Source organism: Siphateles boraxobius, unplaced genomic scaffold (assembly GCF_051911475.1).
Source record: "Siphateles boraxobius isolate OS27281-9 unplaced genomic scaffold, OSU_SipBor_1 20, whole genome shotgun sequence".
Classification (NCBI taxonomy): domain Eukaryota; kingdom Metazoa; phylum Chordata; class Actinopteri; order Cypriniformes; family Leuciscidae; genus Siphateles; species Siphateles boraxobius.
This window is the reverse complement of record NW_027508811.1, coordinates 17,402,166-17,423,696: the sequence shown is the minus strand read 5'-3', so window position 1 is coordinate 17,423,696 and position 21,531 is coordinate 17,402,166. Positions and strand designations below refer to the sequence as shown.

The following is a 21,531-nucleotide window of genomic DNA, read 5'->3' as shown; positions in this document are numbered from 1 at the left end:
AGGTTTTCAACTTTACAGTTTGGATATTCTAAAAATCCCCATTATATGTAAGTCATTTAACAATATCACTTAAAACAGCTATACAAATTTGAGAATTGAGAATGCAATACAATGTTAATATGTCTGTTTCAAAACTATTTTTTTAAATATATTCCTATTTACAAAGGTTAAAAATAAACAGACTGTATGTTAATAGAGAGGGCTTGTTGCACATTAATCAAACATATAATTACCCTTATTGGAAAAGTGTGTAAATAGATGGTGTCTTTTGCTGTAATTGCTCTTCGTTCAAGCATTGTAATCAATTAAACAATAGACTCAAGAAAATATTAACTAACAAAGACATTAACAACGTGCTTAACATAAGTTTAAGCAAAAGGCTGTGAATGGATATCTCTTTGTGTCTTCTGATCTCTTTTCAAAAGAAACATGTTTTGGAAGCCAAGGAAAACAAGGAGGGTAATTTGTGAAATGATTAATAGGAGAGTTCACATGTGTGAGGATTGTCACTCCCTCTCTCTGCTCCAGAGGATCCAGAGGGGATAACGGTCATTTCAAAGTCAAGGTTCTTGCCAAGCTTGTCAATGCAGATGAGCTGTTAAGATGTGCTGTTGAATTAAGCCAGACTAAAGCAAACTGAACACATGGACCTATCAGCCCAAGACATAGAATGGATAGATAGGTAATGGATGGATAGAACGGATCAATAAATAATGTCCATATCTGACAAGATAAATGTTTCCATACAAACAAGTTCAAATAAATTATGGAATCGGGTTAGCTATAAATTAAGTGATGTTTGGAATGATTTTTATGAAGTCCAGGTTCATCTTGTCATCTCATCTTAGTGCTTTTGTTATGGTTATTAAATTAAATTACCATGTAAAGCATGTAGAACCTCAAAGTTTTTCATTAAGTAGTTTGGCAAGCATGCATTGAATTTCTTACAAAATGTAGAGCGTGACATCCCCCCATTCTTCAAACATACCTACTTGGCTGATACCGCATTCTGCTGCAGTTTAAATCCAATCAGTTTGTTATTTTAAGATAAATGTGCAAATTGCAGATAAGTTTTCATTTATTTGTTTTGTAAAAAATTACCTTGCAACATTACTATTGTATAGAAGCAAATATAGAGAGTAACTATCCTTTCCCACTGTTTCTGTATTGCTTTTTTTTTCTCCCCATATTTGAAAATTTACCTTTAAAACTCCTAGTCCAGCTGTTCTATTGACATAACAGTAGTCAGCACAGTATTGAGCTTTAACAGCTTTAAGATTGTGGCACGATTTCCATAATTCACAGCTCTAAAATCATAAGATGCATACAAACATGTTCAATTCAATAGTTGTTGATTTTAGGGGATAAAATAATACTTTTTTTTACCTGTACAATGAGGGGTTTTTTTTGTACCTCTGATCTAACCAAATTATCTACCGAGATGTAATGAACATGCACATACAGGCAACTGAGTGTTGCATGGATGATGTATTTTTTTAGGCCAAAAAAAACAGTAACAAGTTAGCATATTAGCGCTTCTGGTTATGTCTATAGGTCAATGGGTTTTATGTTACAAGCATGAAATACTGTATGTGGTTACACAAGCTCAAGATATTTTGAGGTTTTATTCTACAACAAAGTCTACTCTCAGTCATTTTTACATGTCCTTAAAAAGGTGACAAATTTGTAGGTGTCTTAAATTTCATAAGTACAAATGCAACAAAAATTGCTGTCCATTCATTTTGATATGTTGGGGAAAGTAAAAGCAGTAGGGAATAACCAGGCACTGAGGTATCGCTGTATCACACCACTGCTGTACCCTTGAGCAAGTCACTTAACCTCTGGTTCCAGCAGGGCAATGAGAAGTGTTACCTAAATGGCAAGTTACTGACTGGCTATTCATGAAAAATGCTGGGGTCAATGTACGGCTGCTTAGTTCCTAACCACATTTTTGCCTGCTAGTGGAGAAGAGCACACAGAATATTCCAGAAAGTGTTTTTGCCATTACAGTTATTACTTATTAAAACCTCTGAGTCGGATGTGATAAAGAAATCATATTTCTGAAGAGGCTTCCAGAGTGATATCCAAACACAAGTGCTATATCATGTACTGAAGAAAAAAAGAGAATGAAAAAAAAGGAACTTACATCAATCTTAAGATCTATGTCTGTCAGACCTGGAAATATGTAAAACTTCCTGTTTACAACAAAAGTATGTGTAAGAATGCGTAAAATATTCCAGCTCAGCTCAGAGAACCTGTCAGCTGACACCATTTGTCTGTGAAAAGTTGAACAGAACATGAAAGACACAATAATACAGAAACAACTTTAATGACAAAAAAAAAATCATAATTACTTCACATTGGCTTGGAACTTGTACAGACAATCTGGTAAGAAAGATAAATATTTACATTTGACACCTTCAATACATCACATTTCACTCCTTTATTAAAATATAGGAGTTGTAAACATGTTTGTTGTAAATGTTTTGTAAAGTAAACTAGTGCCACTTTACATTCAACTTCATACAATAAGTTCCTACAAACACAATGTTATCTTTAACATTAAGACAAAGTCATAAAATGTCTTTAAAACAAATCAAAATGTCCTTTAAGTGGAAATTTGCAAATATAGAAACTTTCAGTCTTAAAAAAAGTGATTCTAAAGGAACAGACATGAGAAATCAGAGTACAGACAGACACCAAAAAAAAAAACCATCTTAGACAGTAGCAGCAACATTTCAGATTAAAATTAGAATCCATATTTAGTTCCACTGAATATTCTCAAAGGCTTGTTCTCTACCAGTACAAAATACAATATTTTAAAAAATGGCCATAGGTGGAAACCCCATCATGGTAATTTCAGTGGAATACCAAATTCCCCCACAAGCATAAACTGAACTATCTCCAAACTGTGATCACATGTGATATTCACAATAAATATATATAAACTGTGCATTTTAGTAATGACTCAAGTAACAAACACCATTATAGGAACAGCTAAAGTTTAACCGCTGTGCCAGACACCAATTTAATACTCACAGACAGAAAACCAGAAAGGAACCATTTCATACTGACTCTACATGTGTTATTCAAGGGTGAGCGAGTCTAGATCAATCATTCCTCAGCTAGTAGTACATACTGTAAATTCAGTGCATCAGGGCTGCAGTGAACTAATGACAGAAACACGCACAGAATGAGAGCGAGAACAAGGGTGTCGTCCTTCTGGAGAATTCCAGCCTGAAAAATGCCCATTTTAAACTACTAGAAACCTGTCCAACCAGTCAGCACAGATAATTCAAGTTTCTGTAACATCATGAGAAAACAGAACTATCATGCAGCAATACCTACACACCCAGAAGAACAATCAAAAATGGATGAAATTTTAATGGTGTGGCCATTTAAACTAGGACTTTGTTCTACAAATATGTACATTTAACAAGGACTCTTTTGACAAATTCTTCACTTGTTCTCAAACTACAAACACAGATCTTGGATCTGAGCACACGCTACAACATACACCATGTGTCTCAGCTGGGTTCAGGGCATGTTACCAAGTCTGCAAAGAGTAAACAAACATGAACTTTTGAAGATTAGAAACTGTGTCCTGTAAGACTGCAGGACAAAGCGATCATATGACACCGAAAATTCACAATCACCCTCCAAAAAAATGTCTGGAAGTTCTTCAAAATCAACAACAAGTTCTCAACAACAACAAAATGAAGAGCTGTTTTTGATTAATACCAGAATAGAACGAACAAACAGTTTGAGGCATAGCCAGACTATAATAGCAGTTGACATCTTCATTGTTCACCTTGCTTTAAAAACATGAAATAAATAATATAACAATAATATATTTTTTTTATCAAGGAAAACTATCAAAAATAAAACCTGTATATAAACCTCAGTCCTGCATTTCACTCAGTTTTGATGCCCATGGGTTTTGAACCCTTTATGTAAGACTGATAAAAGAAAGAAGAGAAGAGGAGCAGATAGCTGAGATACATGAGTGAAGCCCACACTATGTTATCCACATAAGAGGGACAATCTCCATCCTGCATCCACCGGTACACTAGTGCACTTACTGCCAGCCCCATGGCCATCTGGGCAATCTGGGTGCAAGTGATGATGATGGCACAGGGTTTCGGCACACGGAGTCCTGCCGCTCGAGCAGCGTAGTAGCTGTACATGAGTGCATGCACAGTGTAATTCATGGTCATGAACCAGCCACCACCGGCAACCTGGTCTTTGTAGGAATACCAGGAGTACACCAGCACGGTAATGTGATGATACCAGTGCAGGAAGATCAGCCGCTGCTTACGCAGGACGATGAATATGGTGTCTCCTGAAAAGATTACAAGAGCAAAATTGGAAGCAATTAAAGAGAATTAAGCTAGAAATAAAAAGTATTTAGTCACAAAACTTTTTTTGTCCATACAATGAAAGTCAGTTTCATTACATATGCAAAACAATTGGAACATTCTGCAAAAAATCTTACTGTGTGTTCCAGAGTAAATGACAACAAAAGGGTATTTTTGATAAATTATCCCTTTAAAAATAAAACCTCACCTAGCTCTGGGGCTTTGCTCAGCACAAAAGCACAAGCCCAGAACTTGCTAATTGGCCCGTTGTAGAAGCTCTGATCACAAACAGACTGTTTAAAACCGCTTGTGCTGAGAATGTACAACATGAAGCAACCAGTTCTCACCGCTCCAATGATACTGAAAAAACAAAACAAAAAGCATGATTTGTATATGAATATTGTCTGCCATGGTTGTGAAACCATGATATCCAAGATAAACAATTCAGGCCTCTTAACTTTAGGGGTGGGGGAGAAACCCCCCCAGGAACATTGCTAACAGGCAGTTTCTGTTAAACTGCAATCAATATCAAAACATTAACTAAGTGGTGAAAGTCCAGTTGCTAAGGGAGATCTAAATAGCATGTGACCAGAGAGCACTGCTGCCATCCAATCACAATATTCCATTGTTCTTTTCTCAAGCATGCACACAATTACTTTGTGCTTGCTGTCATTTCTGTCATCTTTTGAGATGGGACCAAGACAACTTATCCCAACCCAAGTGAAACCAAAATCCAACTTGAAACAACAGCACTGACGATTTAAAAGCAACACGAAGTGTTAAATCTCTCTTGCATGCATTATGGCACTCTCACATTTCAAGCAGCAAATATGTAACAATGTTCAAGAGTGAAAGTCTCCTTAAAAAGACAATGTGCACTATCATTAAAAGGTCAAAAGTTCAGGGCATTTGACTGATACTATAAAATACTATGGAAGTCAATGGTGCCCCACAACTGCTTGGTTATAAACAAAAAAAATAAAAAAAATTATATCTTCCTTTTGTGTTCAGCAGAAGAAAGAAATTTAAACCAGTTTGGAACAACTTGAGGGTCAGTAAATTACAGAATTTAATTTGGGGTAAACTATCCCTTTAAATAAACATGTTACTTGCTGTTCCTCAAACATGTAATGTAATATATATATATATATATATATATATATATATATATATATATATATATATATATATATATATATATAAATCATTGCACCCAGAAGTGAGCTAAATTTCAAAACCTCTTTTTAAGGATGTCTTAATGTGTAAAATAACTTGGTATTTTAGATAACCAAGTAAGTGCACGCTATAAACTAAACATGGTTTTTAACTTACCTAAAGATGGCCAAACTGAGAGACCACAGCAGTAACACTCTTCGCAGATCAAGTCTCTGTCTTTCCTTCATGAAATGCTGCCCACCAAACACGACCACTACATACACAGCACCAAACAAAAACGACTTTTGCCTGAAAGGGACAACACACAACACAAGAAAACTAATTTATACTCGGCCTTAAAGCAAAGATGGCAGGTGAAATTCTTATTCAGTCAAAGACAGTTCTTACCAGTTGTCCTGCATCCATTCAATAGCAAACCTCTCATCAAAGTGGCGCTCGAAATCATACTCGGTGAGAGGCAGGCCAAATTCAGTGCCATTCATTTTGAATCACCTTCAAAAAATCGCAATATAAAAGTGAAGGTAATTCGGGGAAAATAATAAAAAGTTGTGGTTACTGTCCACTCGGCAGGGCGGCCACCAGTTAACTAAGCAGGCTCAGACACACACCTGTGCACACACCTGGCATATGCAAATCAGGGTGGAGTTTATAGTGGAGTTTAGGGAGTGACTCTCGGGCAAAGGGCTGGTTTTGTATTTCCTGAATCGAATATCAGTTTCTGCGATGCAGCCAAAGCACACAAATAGTTGTTTCTATCCATAACATACACAGAGGGAGAAACAAGGTGATTGAGAGTCTATAAATAAGCCATTTAACTCAGAGCTGTGATAAGACAATTACAGTTAAGTAGACTATGACTTATGCAAATAATAGCGACATTATCGCCAGAATGTTCTCATGTTGCATTTTTTAACTTCATAATATATGTCTTATTTATATTTCTGTCATTTTTGTCTTATGTTTCATGAAAAATAGCCTTTAATATTTATTTTTTAAAAACTAAAAAGTAACTGTGATGTGATAAACCAAACCGGTCAAATAAGAACAGAGCATTTCTGTTAAAGGTGATCGACGTAAAATACAATTAGCCTATCAAATCATTTTTAACTGTAATTTTTTTAGCCTATTTTATTATTTTTAGTGTAGGGCTATTAAATTTAGCTTTAATTCCTGCCGTTCCTATTCAAATTCCATATGAACATTCTGTGAGTGTGACAAATTCCATTCTAGTGACTGAACTGGCAACACATGACGTAAAAGTGCGTTCTGTTTTTATTAATCAACTATAAATGTTGACAGGTAGCCTATGGGCACTAAATCACGAAAATTATTCAGGAAAATTATTCAATGCTTCAATGATACAAACAGAGTTCATTTCGGCTGTGCAGTCACTGTTCAACTGAAATCAGTAGAAATAAAATACCTAAAATAAAGGGTAATCGGAATCAGATTTACAGTAGCCTAAAAGACTTGTTAAAAACATGCTTTATTAACCCTTTTATTAAATGAAAACTAGGGAAGAATCAGCGTTTCAAATTTATTTTGGCCCATATTTCATCCATAATCCCACTCTGCGTAAAAACAGTGAAAACTTTCATAACGAGAATGAATTCAGTGTTTCTCAAAGTATTATACCTGCAAAAGATATGGCAGAGAATCTGCACCATGATCTGGACCATAGACAATCATGCGCTCTGTAGTTCCCCTGCCAATCCTGTAGGTGGCGAGGATTGGTTTATTTCTGTATAGTCACTTGGAGCACAGAAGAAGTAGGCTATAGCATCTGTAGGAGAGTGATGTTTACTACAGTGTTTTAAATTAAATCGTTTAGAAACCTTTAATTATACGATTTCTTTTTTCACAAGCAGCGGTCTTAGTCTTACAAATACATTCTACATTCAGACGGACCGAGTGGCCACGATGAGAATTTATCATTCTTTACTCAATGCTACCAAGTTTAGGAGAGTGTTTGACTTTGGTGAGCGAGAGGTGGCGCATTGGTTCCCTGGACATATGGCTAAAGGTGCGTGCCACATACTAGAAATCACTAAATCTGGCTTATCCGTCTAATTTGTTGCTACATAGTTCTTTAAGACATGTGCCAAAAGTGAACATCTAGAACAGGGGCGTTTCAATCATTCTGCTTACTTTGGTTACTGATCTTATTTATGGCCATCAGATAAAAGCCAGGAGTCTTAAAGTTTCAAAATTGTCATGTCATTCCTTCAGAATTATCCTCAGCGTTGTGACTTTTTCTTTTTTAGGACTAAAGCAGATGAGAGCCAGTCTAAGGAAGGTGGACTGCATTATAGAGATCCATGATGCTAGAATATCCTTTTTATGGCAGATAATGTACATTTTGAATGATTAAACATCAGTTAAACCCTCTTTAACTGGCCAACATACCATTTTCTGGAAGAAATCCTTCATTTCAAGAAAGCCTTGATGTCCGGCCACATTTACTTGTACTGAACAAGATGGATCTGGCAGACACATCCAAAAAGCAGGTGTCATAATCTTATACATGTCATTATTGCTTTTAATTTAAATTGCCTTAATAGATGCAAGAACAGAAAATACTTAAATAATGTGCTAATCAGATATAACACGTTTTTTTAATTCCACCAGATCATTATGAAGCGGCTTGAGAGAGAAGGTGTGAGGAATGTTTTATTCACAGACTGCTTAAGACAACGAGATGAAAACCTAAAAAAGGTGAGAGGTTTTACACTTTACATCAGATTTCTAAATTAAGCTTGACTGGAGAACCTGACACCTTATAAATTGAAACATTCTGTCTTTCACTGTCTGGCGTTCCAGATCATTCCTCTCGTGACAGAGTTGATAGAAAGTGGGTCACGTTTTCACAGAGAAGAGGTGGGTTTCAATTATTTCAGTGGCTTACATTTTGCTATACAGTTTTCTGACTTTGTTATTCATCTATGTGTAGGACAGAAGTTACTGTCTGATGGTCATTGGTGTGCCAAATGTGGGGAAATCATCACTGATTAATGCTGTAAGAAGAACATATTTGAAAAAAGGTATTTCGTTTATGTTTTGTAAATACTCTTCTGCATGCTGTAAGAAATTCCAGTCTATTAATCGTTGTTTGTTTGACTTTAACAAACAAACCGGAGGCCTAGACATTTGATATTTGTATTTTCTTGTTTTCAGGGAAAGCTTCAAAAGTTGGAGGTGAACCAGGAATTACAAAAGCTGTCCTGACCAAAATTCAGGTTTGCAGTATTAATTAATAATTAATAGGCAGATAATGGATTTGTTTCGGTTGATGTGTTCTCCCGTAGCATTAAATACATTTTTGTTTTACTAGGTCTGTGACCGACCCAAAATTCATTTACTGGACACCCCAGGAGTCCTGCCACCTAAAATAGAGAACATAGAGACTGGAATGAAACTTGCTTTATGTGGTAAGTCCACAAATTTCAGAAACAAAGATGCCTATCTTAGTGTATAGTAGCTTTGTTGTTTTAATTTCACAATTGTAATGTAATGAAAGAGTTTTCTTTTCAAACAGGTACCATTTTGGACCATTTAGTTGGTGAGGATATCATTGCAGATTATCTGCTTTTTTCACTGAACCAACTGGAAAGATTTAGGTAGGTTTTGTGTTTATTCTCGGTGAGTTTTGAGCAAATCTACAATTTTATAGTAGTAAACAATCATCTGTTGCATATTTTATAAAGCTGCATGTACAAGTAATCAACAATGATTGTGACAATTTCTTCTTTAGTTATGTTGAGAAGTACAATCTGGAAGAGCCTTGCGATGATATTCAGCACGTGCTGAAGTGTATAGCAGTAAAGCTCGGCAAGACAAAGCGTGTGAAGGCCATCACTGGAGTTGGTGAGCTGATTTATTCAGGCCATTTAGTGAATTCACACAATAAATCAACCTCACTTACACTGCTTTAATTATTGAAGCATTCAGTTGTTCATGAAACATCGTATCCGATGTATTTAACCAATAACACATCAACTCTTTAGGCAACATCACTGTCCAAATGCCAGACTACAGTGCAGCAGCCTACGATTTCATCAGAGCATTCCGGAAAGGAGAACTTGGAAAGGTGATGCTTGATTATGCTTGACTTGACTGTATTTACATTTAAGACTGGACACTGAGCACATAAGTGAACCACTCATTACTTTTAATGTTTTAATTAAAAGGTGGTGCCATGGGTATTTTGGACATGTCTTGTTTTTATTGTGTAGTTATCAGGTCAAAGGTGCAGTGAATGTAGTTATTATTATTCAGCACTGCAATTGAAGCAATAAATGATTCAGTTTAATTTGAACAGCATTGGTATCTTGAGTGCATAAGTTTGTATGTGAAAAGCAAAGATTATAACCAAACGTCAGTTGCCAACACAAAAGTACTTATAACAATTAGATTGTCTACTTTCACATCAGCTGTTTTTCCTTACTAATATGTCCATTTTATAAAATATTTGGCATGTGATTGCTTTGATTTCTAAAATTATAATCTTTTAAATGCATCTAACAGCTGGCAAACAGTGCTTGTGTAGTGTTATATTATAAAAACATCTTCAATTTCACTGCCTTTTTTAAACACTTGTGAACTTAATACATACTGCATTATCAAAAAATTCTACTAGAAATAGCATGACTAAAGTAGAAATTTAAAAACAGGACATTTTAACACCCACAGCAATGGAAGTACAGGTACAGATAGAAACAGTTTTCATATTCTAAACATGTTACAGCATACCTCTTCAATCTACACACAATTATTAGTTAAATGTGAACATAAATATTGATAAAGAGACAAAGGTTCATTAAAAAAAAGTTCACGTTTGTGTAAATCTCAATTACAGTGGTGTTTCTCCAGCCGTTCAGCAGCACAACAATAACACAGTATTTTTGCCATCCAGTACATGATGTAACCAGCATAATTTAAGTAGTCTATAGTTGTATAGTTACTAATGCTCCTGTTGAAGCAAACTAAGCAGTCTAACTTCAGATCCTATTCCTAAAATGTCTACTAAACTAAATAAAAGTTTTGAATCTTTCTTTTGTTTTCATATCCTCTTTGTTGTGCAACAGACACATTATTAAACATAGGTGTTGCACAGTAACATACATAAGCAGCTTATTAAGCTGTCCCAATCTGTGTCTTAAACTGCCTCAAGGGGCAAAGTACATGATGAGGTTTATTGGTAGGAGCAGAGCGGAAAGTTTAGTGGTAGTGGGGTCATACACTATTGCGCTTGATGTCCTGGCGAGGTAAAGCTCCCAGTCTGTTCTGTTACTGTAGTAATCATCTCCATGCTCTGAGCTGTCATCCGGTCGGCGCTGGGCCGACGCGTACCATCCTCCGGCTCCCAGCGCCACCACGGCCCCGGCCGCCGCTGCCCCTGCCACCCGCACAGCGGGGGAGCCTCGGGTGCGGGACGTCCGGCCGCCTCGGGCGCTGCCCCGCGCTGAACCCCTGGCACCTCCTCTGCCACCTTTGGACATCACCTGATCGCAGAGGAATGCTGAAAGCAGGAGAAATATCCAGCAGGTGGCGGCTGCCCTGTTCATTCTGGATCACCCTGGGAATAGAAGAAAAGCATGAAGATGACTCGGAGAGAGAAAAAAATTAGCAAAAGCTAGCTATTTTTCCCAATATTACTGTGGCCTCTAATAGTATTTGGACACTTTCCCCCAGTTTTACAGACAAGGCTTAATAATGGAGTAGTTCACTTTGAAATAAAAATGTCCTGAAAATTTACTCATACCCATGTCATCCAAGATGTCCATTTCTGTCTTTCTTTCTTCAGTCAAAACGAAATTAAGGTTTTTGAGGGAAACATTCCAGGATTTTTCTCCATATAATGGACTTCAATGGCAACCAACGGTTTGAAGGTCCAAATGTCAGTTTTAATGCAGCTTCAAAGGTTCGACGCGCTCCCAGTCGAGAAATAAGGGTCTTATCTAGCGAAATGATCTGTCATTTTCTTAATAAAATAAAAATTATATACTTTTAAACCACAAATTCCCATCTTGTACTATCTCTGAGATGTGCCACGCATTACTTCATCATGTTGGAAAGGTCACACGTGACGTGGTCGGAAGTACCGACCCAGTGTTTAGAAGTTTGGAGTAGGAGGAACGTTCAAAGTTATTGTATGTTGAATGACACATTAATATGTATTTGTGTCAGTTTATTGTTTAAAGTGGTCCTTACGTGTGCATATCCTGGATGTTTAACGATGTCACGCGTGACCTTTACAACGTGATGATGTAATGCGTGGCGCATCTCAGAGATGGTATATTATTTTATTTTTTTGAAAAATGGCCAATCGTTTCGCTAGATAAGACCCTTATTTCTCGACTGGGATCGTGTCGAGCCTTTGAAGCTGCATTGAGACTGACATTTGGACCTTCGAACCATTGGTTGCCATTGAAGTCCATTATATGGAGAAAAATCCTGGAATGTTTTCCTCAAAAACCTTAATTTCTTTTCGATTGAAGAATGACATGGACATCTTGGATGACATGGGGGTGAGTAAATTATCAGGACATGTTTATTTGAAAGTGAACTAATCCTTTAAGCCTAGTCCCAGACTAAAATGCATGTTTGAGCTGTTTTAACTGAAAGCAACATATCTTAAAATATGTCAGTGCTATTGTATTGTCTCAAGATGCATACACTGATGGTTTTTTTTCTAAGGAACGGTTATAAAAGCTACTTAAATGCCTTAATTGAATAGGCCCTACTCTTAGTAAGCCCTGTCTGTGAAACCAGGCCTTTAAATCATAATGTTTTTAAGGATTTTTAAGTCGCACTTAAAATGCATGAATACCATTGCATTTAACCAGTGGTTCTCAAACAGGGCCTCAGCAAGCCTCCAATGACTTAGTTGCTTTGGCTCAATTAAAATCATTGGCAATTAAGAATCAATGGCCTGGGTTCACAGACAGGGCTTAGATTAAGCCAGGATTATACCTTAGTTCAATTAGGACATTTAAGTAGCATTTATCAACGTGCCTTAGAAAAAAAAAACCTTGTTGGTGTGCAAATAGAGACAAAACAATGGCACTGACATTTTAAGATATGCCAATGCATGTTGCTTTCAGTTAAACATGCAATTTAGTCTTTGACTAGGATTAAGCCTTGTCTGTGAAACTGGGGGAATGTATTTCTTATTTTAATTCACCCCCTCATCAACCTGAATATATGAGGTAACCTAAGTGTGATTTCAAGAATGGGAAAAGTAAATAATAAATAAATGAATAATAATAGAATAGTATTATTTACTTTTTTCCTAGTCATACAAAGCTCTAAAATATTTTATCTGTTAAATGTTTTTTTTAAAATCCTTATCCAGGCATTTGAATATTGGCAGTGGGGGGCAAATGCTTTCTCCCAAAGTATTTGGATACTTGTTGTCAAACTTTGTGGAACAGGTGCATAGTTCATGTGATGAATTACACCTGATAGGACAGCAGTAAACTTAAGGGGAATGATCCAATGTAAAAACAAATTAAAAATAAATTGTAATTTTAACTGGGGGGAAATGTTTTTTTTTTTTTTTTACTATAGAAAAAAAAAACTGTTAACTTAGTTAATTTTGTTTTACCTTACTATTGCATTGCATGTATTTATTTTATGTATTTATTTGTAGAACTGTTTTTTATTGCATTTTCTTGAACTTGCATTGCATGTAATTTCTATGTAAAATATTGTTTACAGGTTTAAATCTGGTCATCACCAGAATTATTTGTGCAAACTATCACATTTATTTTATATTTCATTTTAAAATGTTATTATGTGCATAGGAGTTTTTTTAACTTTTTATTTTATGTAGGCTATTTCATGCATATTGCATTAATTTTGTGTCATATGTTTTATCCTGATGTGTTTTGCAGGGGTAACCTCATATTTATATTGTCTTGTAACTGCATTTTTTATGATAAAGTTCTGGCAACCACATCTGCCAGTTTTTTAAACCATAAATGTAACAAACTTTTACTACAGACAGACAGTTGACACAAGCTACTTAAGAGTCCAAATACGGTTGGGAACACTGCAACTGCAAAGTACGTAATATTAACAAAGGTTTAACATTTTGTAATGCCCGTTCAGGTTCATTTACTTTGCTCGGTGATAGTGTCTCCAAATGTGAGTAGATTGCTTTGTTTGATATAGGCCTAATATAAACAAAGACCAGAGAAAAGCACAGTGATGGTGGCTAATGAGCACATATTCTTAACACATAATACATTAAGCTAACTCAGTTTTAATTTGCCTTAAAATTTGGTATTCACTGTCGTGTGTTTAATTGATGAAATTGTAATGAATCTGGCTAATCTCCAACTAGGTCACTAGAAATTAATTCATTTAGGAAACGGTTCACAATTGCTAGAGATAGCGGAAGATAGGTTATATTATCCTAACCTTGTGTTATTCTGACTATACATTAATAGCTACAATTCATGTCACTCAATACAATTTATGAGAAGAAAAATACTCTTTACACACATCGTTCGCCTGGTCAAAATTTAAAATGTTCACGATATCAATAATTTTTTAGTTTTTTAGACAACGATAATGCGAATTATCTGGCATTGTCATCCTTTATGATAATATGCAGATATGAGAATAGACGCGCATATGCCTGATAATATGGCATTATGCATGCGACGTCGATTGATGTTCGCACAAACCCAAGGCGTTTCTGTGGAGTCTCGACGGTGTCTAAGTAGAATTGGTTAAATGGATGCTACACCTCTGCAGCAACCCTTCATTATGCATATTCATTCATTTAAATCGTTGTATCTTTGGCCATATCGAGGCACTTACCTCCGTTTGTGTCCGTGTCCACAGAATAACCCGCGATATCTCACTATCATGTGTGAGATCAAATCAAATGCACGCGTTATGTAAGGCAGCACTGCTCGTGTAGGCTATGCTGATGCTGGAGATGATGAATTAACAAATGGCAGGTGTAGCCTCATCAGGTTTGCTGCTCTAGTAAAAAGAAGCCTCTGTGCAATAGAAGAGCAGCTGAATGTATTCAAATGCATCATTTTGCAACTACTTTAAAATACAATTTATAAATGCTTGAAGACAAGTGGAAATCATGTCTATTGAATTTAGCAAATTTATTAACTAGCAATAACTCTTGGTGTATTTATTAATGTAGGGATATTTAAACACACAATACCATCAAATGCCTAGGCCTAATATCTGTGCATCAATGGATATGCTTGCTTTAAACACAATAACAAAAGAACTATCAAAGAATCCTGACAAAAAGTGTACATAACTGCATGTTTCAACATTGATAATAATAATAAACGTTTCTTGAGCAGCAAATCAGCATTAGAATTATTTCTGAAGGATCATGTGACACTGAAGACTGGAGTAATGATGCTGAAAATTCAGCTTTGCATCACATGAATAAATTACATATTAAAATATATTCTAATAGATAACAGTTATTTTAAATTGTAATATTTCACAATATATTACTTGATATATTACTATTATTGTTGTATATTACTATATTACTATTGTTGTTGTATTTTTATTTTTTTTAAATGCAGCCTTGGTGAGCATAAGATACTTATTTAAAAAAATATTACCACTCCCAAACTTTTGTATGGCTTTGTATATAGGCTACTATTATTCATTATTAATATACACAGAGTGCTCATCACTACTACACTATTCATAGGAGTGAGTGTGAACGTGGCAGCTCCTGCGTAAAACAAATATGTGTGAAGCGGACCCTGCAAATGCACGGGAATAACGCTAGGAAGATGGATGAATAAATTCATTATATTGATTCAAAGTGACCGTAAAGTGCAGGGGGAGATTTAAAATGTATATATATATATATATATAGGCCTATATATGATGGTTATCATGGTTATATCATGGTTTCCACAAAAATATTAATAATAAGAAATGTCTTTTTAGAACCAAATAAGGATCATGTGAAGCCTGGAGTAATGGCAGCTGAAAATTCAGCTTTGCCATCAGAGGAATAAATTTAATTTTAAAATATAACATAATAAGAAACAGTTATTTTAAATCGTAACAACATTTCACAACAATACTGGTTTTACTGTATTTTGATCAAATAAATGCGGCATTGGTGAGCAAAAGAGACTCAAAAACATCTCACAGACCCCAAACCTTTAAATGGTAGCGTATTGTAAGTAGTATTTCATTTTTAAAAGCAGTTACACATACAGTATGGTAAATAAATTGTGATACCATACCTTACTGTCATGCTTTGACCAGCAGGGAGCGCCACAGTTGCTGTATTCTAAACCTCCATCACAGTGCTGCCACAGAATTAAACAATAAAGGTTTTAATTGAATTGACACTATTCCACATAGACTAATGCAAGACAGGAACATAATCATAATTAGTATGTTTTACTAATGGAAAACAAACCAAAGAGCAGTTAACTATTACAAAATAAAGCTTTTAATATACTGAGCAAATTACTACAGCAATTAAGTGAGAAGTTCAAAATTTAAGGAAGATCTGAAATGTATTACTGTTGCTGTTGCTACCGTTGCTTAAAAATACCCTATTTCGAATCTGTTCATTACATGGCTGTCAAATCTATACCCAATAAGAGTATTATAAATGTACATTTGGGGTCTCAGTCAGGTTGGTTCTTTAGTCCACTGCACCAGTGGTGCGAGAACAGCATCCCGGGCGGCGCAGATATCCCAATAACCCCTTTTTTCTTCTCTGGGTCAATCCTGAGCTGTGCTGGGATGCTGTCGTGTTCTGACGCGAGAGCTTCACCGCTATTCCCTTAGTCTCTTTGATCTGTATCTCCAGATGTTTCTGAATCGCAAGTCCGAGTTCCTCAGGGTCGGCCGAGGCCCCGTACACCTCCCAGGTCATGCCCTCTGCATCCCATTTCACCTCCTTCACCGGAGACTTTTGACTCTTTGACACCGTTTTCACATTCGTCTTCTCCTCATCCAGACACACTTCTGGGAACACGTGCTGAGGATGTTCCTCAGAGTCCTGACCCACTTGCACTCCTACATCTCTCAGTTCATTTTGTGAAGTCATGGTCTCCACTTCCCTTGTGGTCTTTTGATCCACCCACCGTTGGGTGCCAACTGGACGCAACGGACCAGGCCAAGAGCAGTCCAGATTGCAGAAGCGGAGGAGTCGCTTACCATCCAATCCGGTCTCGCTGACGGAGGAGATGAGCCGAGGAAGAGCAAGCAGGTTGCTTGCAGATGCTTGACCCTTGTAGTTCTCCTCCATTCCCACTAAGTGCGGAAGCAGCTGCGCTGGGGCAGGAATGGGCTGCGGGTGGCAATATGCAGCAAATGTGTCTTCGACGGCTCCATGGTGGAAGTGTGAGTTACAACAAGCAGCCTCTTCGAATCTGGGGCAGGTGGATTCTGGAATGACTTCAGAGATCTGAATGAAGCTGTTTTTGGCTGGTTGAGTGGGGCTGCCCGACCCGCTACCTCCTCCTCTGGTGGACGTGGTCACCGTATTGCTCTGCTGAAGCGGCATGGCCTGTTTACACACTAAAGAAGGAAACGACTGCGCACAAACATCCTGGTCTGGTCCTTGGCAAAAGGCGTCACCCGTTTCACAGTAGAGAGGAGAAGCAGTGGCCTTTTTGAAAATCTGCAAGCTGTCTGTGTGGCTCCTCTGTACTGATAACATACTGTGGTCATTTAAGTCCTTGTGAGGGGATAAGGCATGTTCCCTGTGTACTGTCAGTAAACATGAGTGTTTATTCTGATGTTGGTCATTCAAGCTGCTGTCTTTGAGGTCTTTTGAAGAGAATGATGGTTCATCGGAGCTCTTCAGGAGTACATCTTCAGGCGTCACCTCTGCTGAACTGCACTCAACAGTGATGACAGGGTCTGATTGGATGAGGCCCCCTGGTGGGAATGGCACTGTGTGCCCAGTCTCCGCCATTAGATATGCTGGAAATGAATGGAGAAAAAAGGTGTCTTTAATGTGAAAAGCCTTGAAAACAATATGGGTTGGATTAACTGAATAGCTACTCTAATCAGAATTTTTTTTTGTAAAGCAATTAAGAAAAATGAACACTGATTCACAAAGGTGCCTTAACTCTTTTCATGCCAATGGCGAGTTTTTACGGCTTTCCGTGTTATCACTAAAGCTAGGGGGCGCTACTACACATCTCCTGAACGAGTACAGTATCTCCAGATCAAAACACAGGCAAAAAAGAAACAGAAACGAGTGATTTCATATGTAAGCAGAAGCATATGAAAAATGATGAGATCATCAACAATAAACAGCATATAAATCATAATGTTTTTTTAAACAGTTTTTTTATTGAATAAATGAAGCCTTGTGAGCATAAGCGACTTTCAAATACATTAAATATTTTAACAATCCCAACCATTTGAAAAGCACTTAGACTCTTAGAGTATCAAGACAGACATTGGCATTTGTCTTGTGTGAATCCAGCTGTGTCTCAATCCCACCGTGGTTGTTTTCTCACTCTACAGTCCCTATATGCATGCATTAGAATAGCATATATGTTGTTGTTAGACATTGCGTATAGACATTGTGAAAAAACAGCCAAAACAAGACTGTTTGGTAATTTTGGTAGAGCTTTCTTAAAAAAGTCCAAAACATGTTTTTTCCCCACCATTCCCCACTTTAATTTGTTTTTCAGTGATATATCTTGTTTGTGATATATTAACAGATGAGGAAAATAACATCTATAGCCTAGCAAGAAATTATTTGCATTAGACATTTTAAATAACAATAAAACATGCTTAGTATTTACATTTAATTAGATTTAATTCCAATGATAAGGTTTGTTTTTACTTTAAGAGTCTTTCATAAATTTCATAAATAAGTTAAATGTCACACAAGAAAAGAATGTGCTACTTGGGCACAGTGTGATGAAACAGCTTGGCAATATCAATTCATTTAAGGCCTGAGTGCATTTTTCTTCCATTAAATCCCAAAATACCTTGGTGGCAAGGTGAGAACTCCATCCTCTGTATCTAAACCCATCCACACACATATATCAAAAAAACAATGGCAGACAGTTTTTTCAAAAGAAATGCATACCTTGTGTCCCAGTCACAGATGAAGCTCTCTTTTAATGACTTCTCTGCCCCGTCTTTACCTGTCCACTCTCTCTTCAATGGTCTCTGCGGTCATCCCAGACTCCCAAGAGTGAAACGTCAGTCCAGGTCCTTATAAAGGCAGAACCCGTCGGCACAGATCTCTCGGCATCAGAATCACACGTCACCCATCCTGGCCCTTGTCCTCTCCTTCAGCATCCCACTCCAGCAGTGAAAAAGATGGAGGGAGCTTCGGGATTATACTCGTCTTTCATCTGATTACAAACCAGCCTCAGTCACATCTTCAAATCCCCAGGCAGGAGGGCGCGTATGCGTGCATGAGAGAGAGAGAGAGAGAGAGAGAGAGAGAGGTGAAGGAGGAATGTGTGTGCCCGTGTTTGTGTGGGTATTGTGGGGAAAGACTGTGTGTGTGATGTGGTGGAGGACTGAAGGTGATTGGATACTAATAGGGGGAGAATGAGATGAGGAGGTACAGCAGTGGTTAAGCCGTTGGCGTTGGTGCCACTTCATGCATCTGACAGAAAATAAAAGGTAAACACATGAATGAATGTAAAGGAAATCAATGGATGGACGGTCAAATTATCTCTCCCTCACTCACTCCCCCTCGTCTTCAAATGCCCTCACCATCTCTTATGAACAAGCGTAAAGACACAAACACAGTGGAAATATGTTTTTGTCTTTCACCTCTTTTTTTATAAAGAAGTGACACTCCCTCTCTAGGTCTCTGTGGCTTAACATCATTCTCCCCCTGTTGCTATGGAAACAAAATTTCTCAATGGGGCTGAGATGAATCTTCGTAATACTATGATATTACATATTGTCTCTCTCTATGTACACAAACTATTATGGGATCACCAAAATGAAGTGTGTATAATGAACAACTGTGCCTCTGAGAGTCATTTGTGGGCAAACGGGTCATTTAACAGTTTATTCACCAGTTTATTACTTGTGTGCTCTTGGCAACAAAGGAAATGTTTGGAGAGATATTTATACCTTTAAAATATATATATATATATATATATATATATATATCTGTCTTTCTCTCTGTCTATCTATCTATCTATCGTTCGTTTGTTCATTGTTGCAGAGGGAGAGAAGCCCCAAGACTCAACATCTGGAGAGGAGTGTGATCAGAAGCGCACAGATTAAATACAGACACAGACGAAGAGAGAGAAAACAAGCCACAAAGCAGCAGACAACAATCATCAGTCTTGTATAAGGACTGATGCTTTCTTTTGTCAGTGTGTTAAAGATGGATGTGGCCACTATCAATCTGGCCTCTTTTCAAAACGAAATTGGACGAAACTCAAAACGAATTGCTTGTGCTGCTGACACAATTTAGGGGGTTTTCTGTCAGCTCACATTATAGAACAACATCACAATATTGTGGCAAAATAGGTGATCTGACCTTATTTACAGAGAGTTTCAAATTCTGCTCTATAAAATGCAGGGGGGGGAAACTGCTACATGCTCAGAGAGGGCATTCTGAGCTGAATTGTTGATAAGAAAGCACTGCTGGGCCATGCAGGCAATGGAGGGCAGCAGATAGGAACAAGGTTAAGCAGCTTTGTATAATAAACAAAATAACTGCTGACACCCATTCAGTGTGATTTAAGGGAAAACAATACTTGTCAATGGTAAAAACAAGACAGAAAGAGAAAGAGTTGCAAAATTACTTTAAAAAACTATATATATATATATATATATATATATATATGGTGCAACAAATTCTACAGTGTGTGGTAACAAACATCTAGCAGGAGAAAACACAATAAAACCCACTTCATTCATAATTTGCACAGTAAAATGACCTATCCCATCATTTTTATTTTCCATGTGTGATCTTTGTACTTAAGTGCACATTTCACACAGATATGCAATATAACAGAGAGTGTGCACTTAAATCCTTTTCTTTTGGCATCATATAGGCCTATCTGCTGGAAGTGAATGAGGGAAAAGTGACTTTAATGTGAAAACCCTTGAAAAAAAACATTTTTAAAGATTTTTTTTATTCAGCAAAGGTGCATTAACCTGATCAAAAGTGACAGAAAGGATATTTTACAGTGTTACTCAATATTTGTATTTTAAATAATTGCTGTATTTGAACCTTCTATTCTAAACTAATTCTGAAAAAAAAATTGTATCACAGTTTCCACAAAAATGTATAATAGTGTAAATTAATACAGTCTTAAGTAATTTATAGTTCTAGCAGAAAGTATCAACATAATCAGAAATACTTCAATAGTAAATCACATTTATATTGAAACTATTATATTCAGATTGGACCAATCACCAAAACTAAATCAGGCCCAGTGGTAAAACAGTTAAATATGATACACATAGTCATTTAATTTTGTGTCTTTTGGTGAATAATAATTTACGTCGACCTTGATCATTTTCTACTGACCTTGCATAGGTGAGTTCAGTCCTTTGGTGGTCCTGGATCCTTTTGCCTTTCTCAGTTTTCGTTTAATGGGACTCTGAACTTTCTCTTATGAAAGATAGTCCTTCAAGCATGAGTCATGGCTGTTCCAAAGAGCACTATTGTGCATGTCTCTTCACCTGGAGCACTTTTCCTGTCCATTGTTCACACGACTACCTGAAGTCCAGCCACGCCCACACCAGCATGTTTACATTCTCACCTTCAGATGTTAAAAGTGTCATTACGGACCTTTAGCTCAATTTATTCAGTACTGCTGCTCCCTACATATTCAGTTTCAGAAACATTACAGTTTTTTTACAATCGCTAAGTATTTCTTAATACTTAATAAAAAAAAGTCCCTTTTTCAAAACTCTTCACACAGTTCTCCTTACCAACTCTCAACTTGGCACGGCAGTTAATTTCACATTCAAAATGCATTAAATCTACCAAAACACTTCATACATGTCTAAAATCAAG

The 21,531-nt window shown here is 36.8% G+C and overlaps 3 protein-coding genes and 1 long non-coding RNA gene across 6 annotated transcripts; 1 reads left to right on the top strand and 3 right to left on the bottom strand.

Annotated features, from left to right (window-relative positions):
- Nucleotides 1-2,313: 2,313 nt before the first annotated feature.
- elovl6l (ELOVL family member 6, elongation of long chain fatty acids like) lies at nucleotides 2,314-6,175 on the bottom strand. The gene is made up of 4 exons (XM_077237191.1): nucleotides 5,922-6,175; nucleotides 5,691-5,822; nucleotides 4,567-4,718; nucleotides 2,314-4,342 (listed from the first exon to the last, which is right to left on the bottom strand). Exons 1-4 carry the CDS (start codon nucleotides 6,014-6,016, stop codon nucleotides 3,915-3,917), a joined length of 807 nt encoding a protein of 268 aa, XP_077093306.1. The 5' UTR covers nucleotides 6,017-6,175; the 3' UTR covers nucleotides 2,314-3,914.
- A 119-nt stretch (nucleotides 6,176-6,294) lies between these two features.
- Nucleotides 6,295-10,584, top strand: mtg1 (mitochondrial ribosome-associated GTPase 1). 2 transcript variants are annotated; one of them, XM_077237189.1, is made up of 12 exons: nucleotides 6,295-6,375; nucleotides 7,403-7,557; nucleotides 7,799-7,863; nucleotides 7,937-8,041; nucleotides 8,163-8,249; nucleotides 8,355-8,411; nucleotides 8,485-8,575; nucleotides 8,709-8,770; nucleotides 8,866-8,962; nucleotides 9,070-9,151; nucleotides 9,286-9,398; nucleotides 9,539-10,584. In XM_077237189.1, exons 2-12 carry the CDS (start codon nucleotides 7,455-7,457, stop codon nucleotides 9,640-9,642), a joined length of 966 nt encoding a protein of 321 aa, XP_077093304.1. In that variant the 5' UTR covers nucleotides 6,295-6,375; nucleotides 7,403-7,454; the 3' UTR covers nucleotides 9,643-10,584. The 2 variants fall into 2 exon arrangements, with proteins under 2 accessions (XP_077093304.1, XP_077093305.1); XM_077237190.1 differs by lacking the exon at nucleotides 6,295-6,375 and having other exon boundaries at nucleotides 7,286-7,557.
- LOC143745223 (uncharacterized) lies at nucleotides 9,391-14,466 on the bottom strand. The gene is made up of 2 exons (XR_013205960.1): nucleotides 14,364-14,466; nucleotides 9,391-11,109 (listed from the first exon to the last, which is right to left on the bottom strand). It is a non-coding gene; the product is annotated as an uncharacterized LOC143745223 (long non-coding RNA).
- A 1,048-nt stretch (nucleotides 14,467-15,514) lies between these two features.
- Nucleotides 15,515-21,239, bottom strand: LOC143745219 (GRIN2-like protein). 2 transcript variants are annotated; one of them, XM_077237187.1, is made up of 3 exons: nucleotides 21,040-21,239; nucleotides 18,616-19,146; nucleotides 15,515-17,489 (listed from the first exon to the last, which is right to left on the bottom strand). In XM_077237187.1, the coding sequence occupies exon 3, from the start codon at nucleotides 17,479-17,481 to the stop codon at nucleotides 16,201-16,203; it is 1,281 nt and encodes a 426-aa protein (XP_077093302.1). In that variant the 5' UTR covers nucleotides 17,482-17,489; nucleotides 18,616-19,146; nucleotides 21,040-21,239; the 3' UTR covers nucleotides 15,515-16,200. The 2 variants fall into 2 exon arrangements, with proteins under 2 accessions (XP_077093302.1, XP_077093303.1); XM_077237188.1 differs by having other exon boundaries at nucleotides 18,616-18,913; nucleotides 21,040-21,201.
- Nucleotides 21,240-21,531: the final 292 nt, after the last annotated feature.

What these genes read in the sequence shown, in the direction of transcription:
- LOC143745219 (XM_077237187.1), bottom strand. Translation starts at nt 17,481, where the DNA reads ATGGCGGAGACTGGGCACACAGTGCCATTCCCACCAGGGGGCCTCATC.
- elovl6l (XM_077237191.1), bottom strand. Translation starts at nt 6,016, where the DNA reads ATGAATGGCACTGAATTTGGCCTGCCTCTCACCGAGTATGATTTCGAG. An exon ending in CTCAGTTTGGCCATCTTTAG is followed by an intron (nt 4,719 to 5,690) that starts GTAAGTTAAAAA and finishes TTGTTTTTTCAG; the next exon opens with TATCATTGGAGCGGTGAGAA. An exon ending in GAGCAAAGCCCCAGAGCTAG is followed by an intron (nt 4,343 to 4,566) that starts GTGAGGTTTTAT and finishes TAATCTTTTCAG; the next exon opens with GAGACACCATATTCATCGTC.
- mtg1 (XM_077237189.1), top strand. Translation starts at nt 7,455, where the DNA reads ATGAGAATTTATCATTCTTTACTCAATGCTACCAAGTTTAGGAGAGTG. An exon ending in CCCTGGACATATGGCTAAAG is followed by an intron (nt 7,558 to 7,798) that starts GTGCGTGCCACA and finishes TTTCTTTTTTAG; the next exon opens with GACTAAAGCAGATGAGAGCC. An exon ending in AAGAACATATTTGAAAAAAG is followed by an intron (nt 8,576 to 8,708) that starts GTATTTCGTTTA and finishes TCTTGTTTTCAG; the next exon opens with GGAAAGCTTCAAAAGTTGGA.